At 40.7% G+C, this 16968-nt stretch overlaps 1 protein-coding gene across 8 annotated transcripts in view; it reads right to left on the minus strand.

Annotated features, from left to right (window-relative positions):
• Positions 1-999: 999 nt before the first annotated feature.
• KIF1B (kinesin family member 1B) overlaps positions 1000-16968 on the minus strand; it is a 96757-nt gene continuing 80788 nt past the window's right edge. For all 8 annotated transcript variants that reach the window (XM_080563633.1, XM_080563632.1, XM_080563634.1 and 5 more), the window contains 11 exons: positions 12734-12848; positions 12044-12177; positions 11488-11549; positions 10605-10750; positions 10004-10243; positions 9523-9594; positions 8817-8938; positions 7853-8002; positions 7172-7364; positions 6486-6604; positions 1000-5692 (listed from right to left, as the gene is read on the minus strand). In XM_080563633.1, the coding sequence (XP_080419759.1) occupies positions 5650-5692; positions 6486-6604; positions 7172-7364; positions 7853-8002; positions 8817-8938; positions 9523-9594; positions 10004-10243; positions 10605-10750; positions 11488-11549; positions 12044-12177; positions 12734-12848 (1396 nt within the window). In that variant the 3' untranslated portion in view covers positions 1000-5649. The remainder of the gene's footprint in view (positions 5693-6485; positions 6605-7171; positions 7365-7852; positions 8003-8816; positions 8939-9522; positions 9595-10003; positions 10244-10604; positions 10751-11487; positions 11550-12043; positions 12178-12733; positions 12849-16968) is intronic.

The raw sequence follows: 16968 nt of genomic DNA on the forward strand, positions 1-16968 counted from the left end.
ACATGGGATTTGCACTTGGACCAGGCGCTGTTGAAAACCGCACGTTTGGGCAGCAAACACCGACCCCAGGGGCTTGGGGGTGGCTGGGGGCTGTGCTCTTTCCTCTCATTAAGGAGCAGTAATTATCTAACCGCTGTTGGGAAATTGGCCGCAGTTGTAGTCAGCGCCTCATACACCGGCCAGGAGGAGTCCTTGCCCTGGGGGTGCCACAGCACAAGGACTGGGAGTAGCTCGGGGGAAGCAGCACCACAGCAAATCTGTGTTTTAAACACAAGGTCGACCTCCCAGAAAGGACTTCCCAGGACAGCAACCCTTAGGTAGGGGCACTGGGTGAAAGAAAGCGCTTCAGTGGAGGAGCGAGCTGCTTCCCTCAAAAGCAAGGGCAACCAGAAAAAGCCAATGGGCTTCTTACGTGCCTGGCTCTCAACTCGGGTGGGTCAGCAAGAAGAAAGCAAGACATCCGTGAGGGCTTTCCGGAGAAAGAGCAGATGTTGGCAGCAGCCTGGTGAAAGCATTTTGCCATCACGAGGCTGTTTTACAGCTGCAGCTACCCCAGAGGTGGCCCATTCCTGCGGGGCTCAGATGCTTGGGCAAGGCCATGTCCAGTCTCCTCCCTGGGGCTAGAGACACACAGGGAGTCCCTGGCACACTGTGGTTGTCCCCAGAGCTGGGACCTCACTCTGGTGGCTTGATTTCACGCATTTCCTGTCATTCTTAGCAGTCACCCCCAGACAAGCGAGTTCAGCATTGGCAGCACTACTACAACCTTATTTTATCTGTCAGTCAAAAAACATTTTTGAAATCATCTAAAAGCGACTTAGAAATGCTGTGGAACATACCAAAGGGAAGAGGATAACGAAGGATAAGGAGAACCTCTCATCCTTCTCAAGAACAGCTGAGACAAATCTCTTTCCACAAAAGCATAAGCTTGCTCAGGACAGATTTTTAAAACAATACAAGAAACTAGTAATGAAATCCTAATAAAAGGAGCACACGTTATACCTGCTAATGCACTTGGTTGTACCTTTATTGTTTCACCTCGTTCACTAACAGTTCAGTGGTGCAAGGTTACCATACACAGTTAGATAATATCTGCATTGCACACCTAAGGCTATACAGCAAATGGATCAGAATTAGTACAAATACATGAACTATATTTACATTTTGTATACTCAAGCTCCAAACATCAGATATTTACAAAATAAAATATGAAAATGAAAATCTGAAATTAATGTACAGTGTTGCTGATGCACTCCTTCGCTGGGATGAAATCAGTTTGCAAAGACATTTGTTCAAGAAGGCCACTTATACAGTGTATACCTTGTATACCTTGTGTACAGAGAGGTTAAACAGGGAAATGGGAACTGCAAGAAGAAAAAGGATGTGTTTCAGTGCAACAGCATGTCTAATGTCCAAAGTCAAGAACGTTAATCAACTGCACGTGAAGTATGAACAAGCAGAGTGGAAAATTAAGAACTGATCCTGGGAAGTGCTGATCGTCCAAGACTCCCTCTGCTTCTACTCCTTGGATTCAGTGTGAGCAAGAGGTAGCTCAGTACTGCTCAGGATCGGGCCATAACTTGGCAACATTAAGAATTCAAGTTTTGACCTCCACACCCTCAGTTTTCTGAATACACGTCTGCTCCTGTTAATTTAAAAACTGTTCCAATTGACATTGGACACGACCATCTGGTTAGTGTTGGACTAGTTTAGATTTCAAATACTTAGAACGCATAAATGGCCTTCTGAACAAAAAAATCTCAGTCCTGTTCTTGAACACCTGATGTTTTTAAACAAGGAAGCACAAAATTAATACATTCCTGCTACATATAGTATAGTTCAGACCACATATTGGGGTTATTAACCTCAATGGAGAGATGCAACGCGCACGTTAGAGACCCATTTTGAAGTACATTCAGCAAACCGTTCCAGAGCAGCATTAGTATCCTTCCTTCGAGCAGCAGGTTAACAACTGCATGTTCAACAAAAACACCACCACAGTATAAACTAACACAAACTGAGGCTGTGTAAGTGTACCAGAAAGATGCAGAGGCAGTATTAGTTGATGGGAGAGTACCAATGGGTGTTGTTCCAAAGCTAATCCTTTCTTATCTAAGGTGCAATTAATTACAGATGTATAAATATACAATACATTACATAAAATTAAATCCCTGTAAATTAGGTAACAAGCAGCAAAAGGTTAAGTCTTTGCTTTGAAATACCTTGCTAATCAGTAATAAGGACTATTACACACTGGCAAGAAAAAAAACATCTCAGTGGTTTGGAAATAATATTACCTTCCCTTCTGCATCCCACAATATAGGAATCTTCTTTTAAAAAGTACTTAAAGTGCATTTCTAAAATACAGTATAGAAGGTTTAGTTCAGTTTTAAAAATATCCAAGAAGCTCCATCAAACATTATAGGGTTTTCATTGGACCAAAAGATAATTTTCTTCTCCCATTCACTGATGAACATAAAAAAAAAAAAAACTGTGGCACAACTTCACTCTCAACTCTCTCTAAGAAATGCCTATCAAGTTTGCTACGAGTGTTTATGCTCAATGGGCTGGCAGGCCCACAGCACAATGCCTTGCCTCTAGTGGCTGGTCCTGAGAGCTGTCTGACTCCAGGACATCATAAGCATAACCAAGAGAGGGTTTTTTAATGTCAAGAGAAGGCAGCTTAGCATATTTTTCCCTTCTAAACAAACATTTTTAACTTCTCAGGCTAAATCAAAAAAGCTTTGAAGTGAATGGAAATCCACTTTTTTTTTTTTGGCTTTGCTCTCCTTTAGAAGAAAATTTGGATTTCAGTCATCAAGTTTTAAGTAGGGAAACCAATGTCTCAGTACATACTGAAAAACCGAGTGCCTTTACATCAGACACAGTAATAGTAATGCCCACTTGAACTTCATGTGAAAATTGATTTTGTCATAGATTATGCAGCTTTAAGAGATACTGGTGTTTAAAAATAGCATCTTGTTCTTCTGATGACCTGTTATCCATACAGACATGAAGTCACCAGAAGCTGCTTGGAGTCTTTAGATATAAGACACTTATGTAACACAGCTGTAACATTTCCAGCTCTGTATAAAGTAAGCATCCATCTCTTCCTGTTTTCAAAGGAAGATCCCTTAATCGTGTTTCTATTTAATGCTTATTTCTCCATGGTTCCTTTTCTGGTTTATCCAAAGCAAAGACTTAGCAAACTAGCTTTCTTCTAGTAAAAAAAAAAAAAAAAAGATAAAAATTAAAATTTTTATCTCTCAGTGCGTCACATAATACCACCACTTAAACTGCTAGCCCTCCTCAGACTGGTTCCACTTTTATTATATACAGTGGTGGTGGTGGCAGCAACAACTCAGTGCTTAAAATTAACCTAATTCATTCTTAAAACATCTTGAGATCGGCTTAGCTCCAGCCTGGGGAGCCCACTCCCAGCTCTAGTGGTCTTACTTATCCACACACTGGAAGTGCAGAGCGCCCATTGCATAACAAAGAACTATCATCACTGTAATAAGAGTCACATACAATTAAACAAGACAAAAACAGAAGGAAAAAACAACTCTATTATGCTCCTGGGTCCCCAGGACATACACTCACTCTGGGTTCCAGTTCTGAAATAAATCTGAGGTCCATAGGAGACAAGATGAGCACATGATTTAGCTTGAGTACTATCTTGAAATACATAAGGATATGTCCTAGCAAGTGTCAGACTCCATCTCCCTGCTCCTTTTTCCAACCATCCTTTCAAGAGGTCCCATTATGCATTGCACTTTATCAAATGAAAAACTAATAAAGCTAAAAAAAAAAAAAAAAAAAAGCGCTGAGCTGATGACAGTCCCACGTATACTTTTGGCCACAGAACTTCCAAGGCATGGCGAGACCTGGCGATGAGTGACCTGAATCAAAATGACCTTCCTGAGCTGGAGTCACAAAACTATTTTTTCTCCTAGATGTGCCTACTGTAATGGTGGAACAAAACCCTTTTATCTCTCCCCAAGAGACAGGAACCTCAGGACTGAATTCCCGCATGTTCCTCCAGGATCACAGCTAGCCCAATCAGTGCCCAAGGTAAGTCAAGAAAGTACAGCGTAGCAGTCTGAAACACAGTAAAAGAAAACAAAGAAAAGCCCCCAACCTCCCTGAAAACCTAAGAAAAATGAGCTCACTTCTCAGGAAGGAAACTCATTTTGCCTTCCTTTCTTGGGGCAAGGAGCAAAACTTTGCCCACAAGGAGAACTTCCATTGTAGGTCAAGAACTACCACCACGCAGCTGATCTCCAAGAAGCCAGATGTTACACCCCACTGACCAGGACCAGAATCTACTTGATCTGTCCTCCAGGAAGGATTATTTCTGAAATTAAAAGTAAGTGTTGGGGGGGGGGGGGGGGGTTAGCTGATGAGAATTGCAGCAGGTAGATTAAGAGACATTCAACAGTTATTCCAAATGGAAGTGGAAGTGTCCTGCTGTTCCCTGAAGAATACTGCAAGTGCAAGGTCCAGAAAGCATTTTGTAGGCAGAGGGTACTTTGCCCCATGGACAGACAGGATGTCAGCTGAATATTACAGGTAGGGGATGCATGCATAAAGCAGGCATTTCAGAATAATGCCAAAGAACTGTCTTTCCTAGCAAACCAATTACAACTGGAAATCTCTTCCAGGAGAGGTGATGACTGCCGCTACAGTAACTCCAAAGTCAGAGCTAAAAGCAGAAAGGGGAGATATTGCCCTCCTGTGGTGATCTCCTGAAATCGCTCCAGGGAATGACCACACTGGTTCCTCACCTTCAACACACTTCACCTGTGTCAAATCTGAGGCTGAGCACCTAAAACTTTAGAGAATATATCTAATATTTCAGCGACGAGCCATTCATTATTCCTCCAGTTCTGTCTGCTCAGCTCACAGACGAGTACTGTTAATGTTTCAGGGGAAGAGTTAAAGCCGAGTACTGCTCACCTGCATCCCCACAGCAAAAGTTTAAAGGTAGATCACTGTAGCCAGCCCCTCTTGATTTGTTCCATACCTTCTTCCAGTTTATGTCTTAGTCTGTTGGATCTGGGGAACTCAAAACCTTGCACCAAGTCCAAAATCCAGTCTGCCCAGATAGATTTATCCAACATCAGCTTTCAACAGAGTTTAAATCAGAGGCTGGATCCAGAAAGCCTGAGGAGCTATTGCAGTTCCTGGCCGGGTATTGTCTACATAGAAGGGATAATCTTGCCCTGGCATTAGCACTTTGCCCTGAGGGAACTGATGACTATTGCCAAGTCACAAATTGAATGAAAAACCTGCAGCGCTCCGGACAGACAACAATGGACAGTGGGACAGACACTAAAAGGTCAGTTGGAACGGGAAAACAATTGTTATAAGAATTTTTTTCTTTTTTAGAGCCGTGCATAATCACTTTTTTTCTTTTCCATTTTTTGTTTGGCCACATGCTACCAGTAGGATTCTCCGCACGAGTGAAAAGAAACAAGGTAGTGTTAGAATATCTAGAAAATGTGATGGAGTTGGGAAGGTAGGGGATGTTAAGCCACAGGATTACATACAAGAGAAACTGTCAAGAATCACAAAGAGAAAATGAGAGATAACACTTTATCTATCAGAAGGCGAGTTAGGGAGAACAGATGAGAACATTACATGGACTCAGTACTTCAGCTGGCCCGTGCGTCTTCGAGCCAGTTTTGACCTGCACAAGAAAGAAGTAAAAAAGCATTTGTTGAATTCTGGAAGTTTATTTTAATTCCCTCCCTAGACTTTCTCCACCTTTTTTTGCTACCCTTTCATATAGTCCTTGCTTACTCCACACATTTAGAAAGTAAAACATATCAAGGGCTATAATCTGAAAGACATCTCATTCTTCTGCTGTGCTCCTTTGGAAGGATGACTGGTTCTTTTAAGGACTGCACTGTTAAGAAACATTTGACACTGTACAGCAATAGCTTAGTTTCTAATTCTTTCTTTCTTTTTACTGAAATTAAAAGCTACAGTAGTGAGACCTCTCCAGCAAGCAGGGGATGTCAGTGACTTGTACTAAAAGAGAAGGCTTCTGGAGAAGGTCAAAAAAGGAAGGAAACAAGATTTTCTGCTTTAGTCCGCAATAAAGCGAATGAAAAAGCAGTCCAGAACCACCTGCATATAGGTATTAAGAAATTTTATAGATTTGTAAAATAGGAAATTTACAAGAAGCTTGAAAGACATTTTGTGGCTTCCAAACGTTTCATTGCATGATGCATACCACACATGTCCAAACTGTATACACATGTTAAGAGTGTCACAAGCCAAAGCAACAGCCACTGCATTTCTTGAAATACAGGACTTTTTACCTTTTGTTCCCCACCCCCCTGGCTTCCCTTCAGGAAAACCATTTTGTCAAATTCTTCGTAACAAGATTAAATTCTGTGACAAACTATCTGCTTACTTTATGACTTTCTCACTATCTTTATGCTCCGCAGCCTGTCTGCTCAGGAACTGCCTCTTACCTTATCGTGCCAGCAAGAAGTGGGTTGAAGGCGTATAACCAGTCGTTCATGTCTTTGTCATTGATGGCCTGGAGCAGGACCCCACGATGCTTTGTGCACACACCAAAGGTGTTGGGTGTCTGGAATATTGAGGACAATTTAAAATAACTAAGTCTACAGGCACAGAAGTTGATGCATAATCCCTCCCTCAGGAAGAATGCGCTATGTCCAATCTCTAAGAAGAGATAAGGTCTTTCCATTAAGTTTCACTGATCATTTCCAGGATGTTACTAGTCAGACAAATGGAACATCACCTCCACAATACAGTTTTAATTCAAGCAAGAGTGTGGACTTTAAGGGCAGCTGAAATGGACAAGTAAAGTAAGTTTGATTCTTTGCAGAATGCTTGCATGTGTTTTTTTTAAAAAACAAAACAATAAACAAGGTCATTTTAGCAATACTTGCTCATTAAAAGCAAACACAATCCAGCACAGCAGTTAGTTTCAGTCTCCTGTAGAACTACACCCAAATCATAAGAAAGCCTGAACAAATTGGGAACACATTGAAGGCAGAGTCACCAGATGCCAGATAAATCTCCAAACAACCACATGTCCCTCAGACCAGAGATGACACAGGATGTTATGGATGCACTACTAACTTTAATGCTCCTGCTCTGCAGATAAACAAACAATTGCTCTGAGACTCACCTTCACCATTGCCTGCTGATCCTCACTGTATTCCACCTGAGCTGTGGATAAGTTTATGATCCCTCTTTCCACGGGATCTTTGTCACTGTTGTAAATAAAAACATAGGGACGGCGGACCACCACAAAGTGCTTGGCCCAAGAGCTGGAGAGTGGTTCCTTGAAGTGGAGGTATCCTTTCTTTGAGACCACAGAGCTGGAAAAACAAAAACAAAAAGCCACAGATAAATATCAATACATTTTCCCCTAAAGAAGGCAGCTACTGAGTACTCCTATTAACTACAAAGCACTGTACAGAACTTGGTCCTTAATATGTTTTGTCCGCAACAACATCAGCAAGCTGAATTTTGTCTTCAATAACTATGTAAAAGTCTCACAGGAAAAAGGAACCACAGAGATCTCTACTTCAGTGATTTTTAGCCATGGTTTTGATAATAAAAACCAGTACTTATAAGTAACTAGAAATCTTGTTCATTAAGTAGATGCAGGGAATGAATGCTGCAGAGATCAAATATCAACACAACTCTCACCAGTCCAGCTTCCAGCCTACATCACTGACCACTGTGTAGTCCTGCTATCAACTGTTTAATTTACCTTCCTCAAATGGGGAAAGGAAACTAGAACTCTCAGAAACCCTTGTGACAGCACTTCAGAAGCCATGATGACACTACAGTAGAAACATACCCTGGTCTGATTTCCTCAATATCAGGAACAAGATTTAGGAATTCATTCTTTCCAGCTCTGGCAAGATAGGAACTTTCTACTGCAGGAATTATCTGGAACTGTTCCATCTCATGACAGGGACTCGAGGCACGAGAATTTGCTTCTGGAGTCCTTTAAAAAAATGGAGAGAGAAAAATAAATCAGAACAAAAGAACTGAATGTGGCACTTTAATTTAAAGTGCACCTACAATCTAGACTTTTATAAGTTTCATCCTCCAGTACAAGTTTTTTTGTATAATATTGCAAGCCATTTGTAAAATATTGAATATCATTTCCCTCAAAATCTTTGAATAAAACTTGAGGCTCCGTTGTAAGGAGATAAATACTAACTGCTAGTAAGTTTTTTCCCACTACTTCTCTCATTTCTCTTGCCAAATACAGTCACAACACAGAAACATTTCTTACTACGGTTTGATGTATACTTAGTACTCCTATCAGGGATGTTAAACAGGGAAAGTACAAGTTATATCTTTCACTAAGTAGTTATTCCTAATTTCATCAAAAATATCTTCTACAGATACAGCTGAGAAAAATAAATGACGAGATCATTTGCTAAACTGTTATTCTGGGTTGTTGTTTGTAGGTCTTTTAAACAAACACCTGAAAAAGACAACTTAGGGACTCTTGATTGCTAAAGAAGTGCTGGTCCCTAGAACAACACACACAGATTGTTCAGTTTTTTATCCCTTGTGCTGAAAGAAAAGTACAAAACAAGGGGAAAAATCATTGTGTGGAGTGACTGGAAAAGATAAGGAGAAAAATCATTGTGTGGAGTGACTGGAAAAGATAAGGAGAAGGTCTATATAAAGAAAACTACAGAAAATAAAGAAAAAGAAGGGGAAAAATTCAGAAAACATAGCAAAGATAGCCTTAAGCGCACTATATGCACTAAGGATTATTTTTTCTATTCATATCCTAAACTTACTTCTGATCAATTGAATTGCATCTTGAATCCACCAGCGAAGGACAGGTAGATGAAGGTGTGAGGGTAGCACTGCTGAAGCTTGACACTGATGGGTCCCGCCCAATCGGAGAAATATCAGACAACTACAAGGACAAATACACAGAAAAATATTAGAGGTTTTTTTTGGTATTCAGTCCTGGCTAGAATGTGTCAATTCTGCATGCAGAAGGCTTGGATAACAGAAAAGTATTTCTATCAGTCATTTCCCTACTCAGTTTTACAATTTTTGCCTATCTATCTATGGGTGAAAATACAATGGCACTTCTGTGCATGCAGCTTGTTATTAATGTCCTACACTCCTGATTATTCACACCTTGATTTCCTCAACAGAATATTGGATTATCTGGTTTGCCATGTAGTATTACCCGTGTCTACTGTCAATATTTTTAAGACCTGAATTATCTTTTTGCATAGGGAAAATGAATAACCTCCAGTCTGCTGTTAAACTAGAAGCTACACCACCACTGTCCAAGTTCATACCATTTCTAATTCCTTCAATAGTCTTTGGAACCCAATGCTGAATAGCCAAATGCTTCCAACAGACTGAAATTAAAGATAATTAATACAAAGTGTTTTATCTCTTCATAGTATCAACAGTTTCCATAAACTACAAATATACTGCTATTGTACTACAAATACGATGTATTGTATCAGATGAATTCTTTACCTTACAATCACTGATGCTGTTGTACACCTGGTTAAATTCCCGATTGAAAGTGTGAGTAAGAAGCTGAAGACACTGAGAGGAAAAGAAGAAACAAAGAAAAGGATTTTACTTGAAGATTTTTAGGGAAATTAGAACACAAGGCAATTAGCCAAACATACTTGGCAGCTCATGAAAGAACATGCAAATTCTAAACTGCTGTGAAAAAAAAAAAAAACAGAAGAGGGGAATAACCACTTCCCTTGATTAAATTTTAAAGTTTCATTTACAGAACAACTAAGGAAGAGGGATGAGATGCAGCCATAACCGCGCAGACATGGTCACCTGCACTGTCTGGTAAGAATGGCTGATTTTTGCTGTAGAGCATATTAAACTGAAACTCATGCAACACTGGATATTCACCACCTTACATGACAAGCTCATCATTAATCCATAATCAATTCATAACTCAATTTAGACCCCCACTGCTTTTCTTATATTCTACCTTGGTGGCCAGCTCTTTCTCCCGATCCACCAGGCTCTCAATATCTGTGGAGTCATAGCCACTGCTCTCACTGGGCGTCACAGCACTCTCAAATGTTGTGGTGGAAATCTGGGAGGAAATGCTAGTGGAGGTGCTGAGGGTTCCACTGCTCAGACTGGGAGACAACGAGTCACTCAGAGACTTGGGGATGCTGTCACCAAGCTTTTCACGAAGCAGAAGGAAGTGCCGTGTTTTTTCCACCTAGTAAGGAAAGAAAGCAATATCATTTGCTCCAGGGTGTTCCCTAGTTGACAAGCACTTCATTCATAGGCATTCTCGTAAGATTCATACAAGTAAACACTTGGTCCCAAGAAAAAAAGTCTCCAAAAAAGTCTCCTATAGCACTAGAAGTTAAATCTACTTTTGTTGAACACAGCGAGATTTCAAGCTGAAGATTTTACTCAGCAGCTAGCCACATTCTATCCTCTCTGTTGGAGAACCTATTTAAATCTCAGCTCCCATTTGGGAACTCGTTCAGCTCAGAAGGTCAGACAGTAGCCACACTAAACGCAACCTCAAGTGTACAGTTGTCTTTTTGCTTTCACTTCCTGTAGCTACTTACCTCATGCAGCAGTTCCAGTTTCTCCAATTCCCACTGATGCTCTAGAATGAGACTGTCACCGCGGGGCCTCCAACCTGCCAGGTTCTCTTCTCCACGCACATATGCCACAGATGTATCTAGGACTTTCCTCCTCCTTCTCTGCATTCCTGAGCAGACAAAAAAAACATCATACATGTTAAAATAAGCCAGGAGGGAACCACCAAGAAACACTTATCAATTAGCAATCTGCAAAGAATCAACACTTCTGCTGTTTGGCTGGAAATATACAAAGCAATAAATTCTCTAACAGCAATCACACATCCTAAAGAGGTTTCATTTATTTCAGCTTTGTTTCATTTGTGTATTTTCTATTCACTGCCATAGAACACAAATTCCTGTTCAGTCTAATTCAGTATAAGAGCTTTGATTCCTAGGTACTAGAAGAAAATACACTGATTCAATTTGAACTACATTCCTTCCAAGTTATCAAGCTAGCCTCAAATAACAGCAATATCTAAAATGTGGTCTTCAAAAGACCACACAAAAATTATATCATTGCAAAACCAAGTCCCAGCTGTCTTAGTTACAGTGAGCAATGTATTATGCTCCGTAAGTCTACGACCCAAGAACATGCTAAGTTTCATATTACTGGGAATGTCAGGAAAATGCGAAGTTTTCTGCGAATCCTTGGTTTATCAATGATAAGCACAGACACAGGTCAAAAGTAAAAGCCTGTGTAAGTTTTTATTTTTAAATGGAGTAGCAATGTTTCATTGCTCCTATGAAATGCAGAAACTGCTCCCCATCAAAAAAAAAAAAGAAGTATTTACTCCATCCTATGAAATTTTCTGCAATATCTCAGTTTACAGCATCTTTAATGCAAGCACACCTGGTTACTGCTTACCTGGACTTCCTGTGTCTGACATTTTGCATAAACTTAGTTCATAGATCCCAGTTACTCGATTACTGCTCACAAAAAGCCAGAGGGAAAAAAAAGGAAAAAAATTATCTTCAGAGATAAAGTACATTAGCTTTAGTTTTGTGGCCCCCCAATTAGAAGTACAGTTATTAGCGAGAACTATCTGAATTCTAATCTTGGCTTAAAATAGCCACACACTGCAAGATCTCTAAAAATGGCATTTCCCTCAAGGTGTTTTTTTCTCCATTACAAGCTGCTGCTGCAGCAGCAGCTTTCAGCTTGGCATCAGGGTCAACTACAGGCAGGCTCGACAAATGGGATCTCTAGTCCTAGCTGTTCAGAGAGAAGGCCAAAAAAGGGGTCATTAAAGAGATAAACCGTGAGTTTCACTGACATGCAAGCAAGACAAAAATGTTCAAAACCAGACTGGAGATCTATAACTAGGTCATTTCAAAGAAGAAAAAGAAAACCAAGCTATGTTCTCCCCATACCCTCCCCAAGACATCAAACGTTGGATACCAAAACTGCCAACTGAACTTACGAGTCTGGAGATTTGGAGTAGCCACTGCCAAAAAGATTGCGCAGCGATCGTGGCGGGGAGATCTTGGCATCTCGTGAGTAAAAGACCATGCAAACATCCTTTGTTATAACAGCAGGTTGAATGCAATGATCAAGCTAAGAGAAGAAACAGTAAAGAATGACTGCCTGAAGATATTTATGCCAAGTTAATTACCTTCCTTCTTTTAGTGGGACAGCTTTTTGAAATCTGTTCTTGTTTGGGTCTTCGGTGGGCTTTTTGGTATGTGTTTGTGAAAGATTGTTAAAGATTGTTAAATGCCTCTTCTGCGTAAAATAATGACACCCCCCAGAACAACGCTGTATTGCACACAAAGCCAAGAGCTAAGCCAGTGTCTGCAACACTGGTAGGACTTATATCATAACAGTCACCAATTTCAAAAAGATTTTCAGATAGATAAAATGAGGCACAGAAAGGTAAGGAGATCCATTTTTTTCACTTCAAATTTGTTGTGAGGCAGTAATGCCTTGACTTAAAGGTATTAATTGAGAATAAGTTTTTCCACCCTGTTCTCAGAAAATTAATAGTCTTTCACTGCCTTCAGGATTCGAAAATCCCTTAGTCCAGCAGGTGTCCATCTCAGGTACACACAGTCTGCTGTCTCCAGTAGTTCTGTCTGAGTCACAAGCAGAAAAAACAACACAGGATTCTAACCTCCAGGTAAGCAGAAAGGGTCATATATATCTTCTCTCCATACGGCGTCACTCGATTGAGGAGAAGGGAATTATGCAAGGAGCTATCCCAAACTGCTTCAAACCGATAGAAAGTCCTGGAAAAAAAGCACAGCAAAAGCTCAACAGCTGGTTCCTCTGCAAGCCTCTCATCGGTCAGTGCAAAGCACATCTTCCTTGACATCACCCAGTATGATTGTTACTGACCACAGTGGCTCACATAACTAATTAGAGAGTTATCTCTTCTTTCCCAAGATTGATTACTTCTACTACAAATAGTTTGGCATAAGAAACCATTGCCTGTTTTTAAAAAAAAAGACTTACGTGAAAGAGAAAAGAAGGAACACAGGAGAACAAAAGCTATCATAACATCACAGGGAAATCAGCACTAATAGACAGTGTTTCTAAAACAAACAGAGCTTCTCTCTAATGCTTTAGGTACAATTCAGCCCAGATGAACCTTCTTTTTATTATATTTATTTTAAAAAACAACTCATTCTACATCATATTCTAGGACTGGCATTTAGCAACAGAAGAGATCCCTTTAATAGCTATTCATATAAAAACAATAGCTTCTGACAGCAATCAGAATAGGTACGGATAAGTCCTGTATTCAAGTAATAAAGATTTCTTTCTACTTCCCTACTAGCTTCAAGTGAAAACTTGCAGACCTAACACAAGCTTTTGTACGAAATTTCTTCAGTTTGGTAGATGGAAAGAAAGGAACTAAAGCCTCCCCCCGTTCTACCTCAGCAATCAAGAATGTCCATCTGTTCAAATAAAAAGTGAGAGGGAGCATCACACAAAGCACATCTAAGCCATCATGTCTATAGTCAGAATTATACTATTTCCTCTCTGGCAGGCACTTAGGGAAACAAGTTCTCTCCTTTCTCACAAGTAGAGACTTGATTTCACATACGTTCCTTTGGAAGAGAGTCCGATACCCTTGTCATTCTGGGATACAGCATGCTTTTCAGGTGTTTACACTAGTAAAGGAGGCACTAATTCTTCATCACCTCTGTATGATTTCCCTTCCAAACTCCCTTGCCATTCAGGTTTTCCATCCCATTTTGAATATAAATGAAACAGTACTCAAAGTAAGGAAGTGTTTCATGTATATTTAAAAACAAAACAAAACAAGTTACATATCTAAGGAGCTTCTGTGCTAATACTCAAGGGCAGCTCAGTACAATAGAAAATGAAACCAAAGACATATGACAAAAAGCAGTGCGGGGTTGGAACAACCTAAAAGCACACACATCAGAAATGAGTTCTGATCTCAAAGAGTTCCCAAAATCCTGTTTTCCTAACACTGGTTACACTGCTTCAAGCTAATAAATACACTGAGACACCATGAACTGTGCAGTCTAGTAACATAATTTGAGAATATTACTAAATACCGCTTGCAGTATGTGTTTTAGTGTTTGAAGTAGTATCTAAATGCCTTGCTTCTATTAAAAATGCTCCAGAGAAACACATTCCAAAGGCTAAGTAATAGGAAACTTGAAAAGCCCTATAATGCAATAATCCCCACTTGAGTTAGATTAGGCAAACAACACAGGTTGCCTTCTAACCCTTTGCAAATCTGTGTGTAGTGCTCATGATTTTAGCTTTCATCATAGCTTAATTCTGAAAGCAATTTTTAAAAACCTTTTAGCAGGCTCCAGATCTATATTCTGGGCAGAAGAAAAGCCTGGTTCTCCAGAAATGGCAAAGCCAGGGTACTCAGCCCCTGAGCCAGCTCTGCACTTTGGGCTGAACACAGCTTCTCATGGAGAGAACACGTGCGTAAACGTTCGACAGTGAGAACAAAAGGCTCCTCTAAGCAAAATGGTGCTTTTTGGATCAACACCAAGTTGAAGGCAAACACAGCTTTGAGACGGTTACTCTACTAGAGTTTGTCTAGCCAGAAAGTTAAATATACACAGGCCTGCCCGTCCAAACCAGAACTTGCTAGAATAGTTAGAGAGGGAGACAAAAAAGCAGCAGTGAACAAACCTCTTTCAGTATAGCAAATAATGCAAGGAGGAAAATGGAGTACCGAACAAAGGACAGAAAACAGGAGAAACAGGTTAAGGGCACACATTTACAGTTAGAACTGATTTTTAATGGTTTTTAGTGTTAGGAAAAAGTGGTTAACTGAAAGCACTGAAAACTTAAGTCTTCTCTTTTTCAAACAGGCAGAACAGAGAAAGCAGAGAGCAAATTGTCCCAGGCTGTGCAGCCAGCATGCTTGGCTGTGATCCACAGGAAAACCTGGAAGGTGAAAGAGGAATCCAGTCTGAGCAGCTACTAAACGCCTTGCTTCCCTGCCAACTGGTAAACTGTGTAGCAGCAACCACACGGTTAAACTTCCGATGCAAATCCAGCCCAAGAATGGAGGCTGAATGCCAGTCACATGGCAGCCACAGCTTTTTGTTCAGCGCAATTGCAAGCTGGAATTTCAAGTAACTTAATCATTCAGTCCTTGCCTTGGTACTTCCAACATGGCAAACGTTACAGTCAGAGACTGTAAGAAATTCCAAATCTAGTTCTGATACAGAACAAAGGAAGAAAATAGCAAGGACTATGAATAGGAACTACACTCAGATGGCACATTCTGAGGATCAGAAAGACTGAATGAGGGAAGCTATCTGTTGTATGTGAAGGAAAATTTATTCGCACGTGTTCCCCGCTGAATTTTACCTGACAAGGCAGGAGATTTACTACTTCTAGAAGAGCTAAGAGGCGTGCTAACAAAATTCAGTAAAAGCTACAAGGGAAATGGCAGCAATAGAAGCAGGACATAAAGCATTCTGTTTTCAAGAACCTTTATGTGCAGAGGAAGCAAACAGAAAATACCTAGGCATATCCTTATCAAGAAAGAGCCTGTAAAAACACAGAAAGAGCTTCAGTTAGTGCAGCCAGAAGCAGAACAAAGAAGCAACAGCTGAGAGGAACAGAACAAACAGACAAAGAAAAACACCACCACAGCCACAAAACAAGTCTGCAGACAATAGGCAAACATCAGACATCCCTGATCAGAGCTTCAGTCCCACTCCACTGCCCTGCCACGCACCCATCCCTCTACTTAAACTTTGGCATTTTGGTAATAAGACTGTCAACGGCTTCACTTCGCTCGCCCTCATCCTTCGTGCAAGCAGCCCTCCCAGTAGAAAGCTACAGAGCTGCAGGAATTTATTGAAATTGCTGGCATACAGAAGGTATAGGACTTCCCAACTACCTAACAGCATCAGACTGGAAACCAGCAACAGTCCCCTTAAGTTCCAGTGCTACTGAACCATTAGTTCAAAAACACTAGAAATAAAACATCCACATTGTGTGGGAGGCAAGGAATAGCTGCTGAAAATACCATCACCATGTGTGTTCCCAGACACTAGGTGGCAGGAAGACATTCAGTTAGTAGGAGCAGCATCCTGAATCCTCCTCTAATACTGCAGTGATATTTTGAAGCCCAAGCCTCTAAAAGAGAAGGAAGTTAGAAGCCATTTCAGTGCCGAGAATGACACCGCCTCCAGAATTCAGCAGTTGCAGACCCAGAACAACCCTGTTCCCCTCTGGGAACACACAGAGTTCAATTTCAGAGATACTCCTGCTTTGCACCAGCTGAACAGAGCCACGAAGTGGTCAAGTGACTTGGCTGATGTCAAGAGCAGGGGGAGGCTCTGCTGGCCATGCAGAACTCTGCCTCGCTGCCCTTTGTTGCAGACACTGAAGCAAAACAATGCAGTCTGACTGATCTTCACAGCAATGCACCCTAATGAGGAGATAGCTGCAGCCAAAAACCTCTCAGAGAGGGGCCCTGCTGTTGCCCCAGCGATTGCAGTTACACGGAGCAGACACCTCCTTATCAGAACTAGTGTCAATTTGTGATATATCTATATAAATCCACAAATTACGACATTTAATTCACAAAGTGTGCTCTTGCTTAAACTGTCACATGCTTGTTACAGGAATAATACAGGTATGTATACATCCATAAATATATCCCCCTGATATGGCCCTTCTACTTCAATGCTTTATTCTAGAAACAAACCTTGATGTCAGTTTAAAATTTCTGGCTTCAATTCTCAGTCTCCCTCAAACCATTCCTTTCCTTCCTCCCTTTATAGTCCTTACAAATGGAAAGCCATCCAAATGTATCATAAAAAAAAATCTTCCATGCAGTTCAATGGACTTCAGCTTTATCAAGAAACTATGGTACCCCTCATTCTCTGT

The sequence above is a fragment of the Anser brachyrhynchus genome (genome assembly GCF_964034855.1).
Source record: "Anser brachyrhynchus genome assembly, chromosome: 21".
NCBI lineage: Eukaryota > Metazoa > Chordata > Aves > Anseriformes > Anatidae > Anser > Anser brachyrhynchus.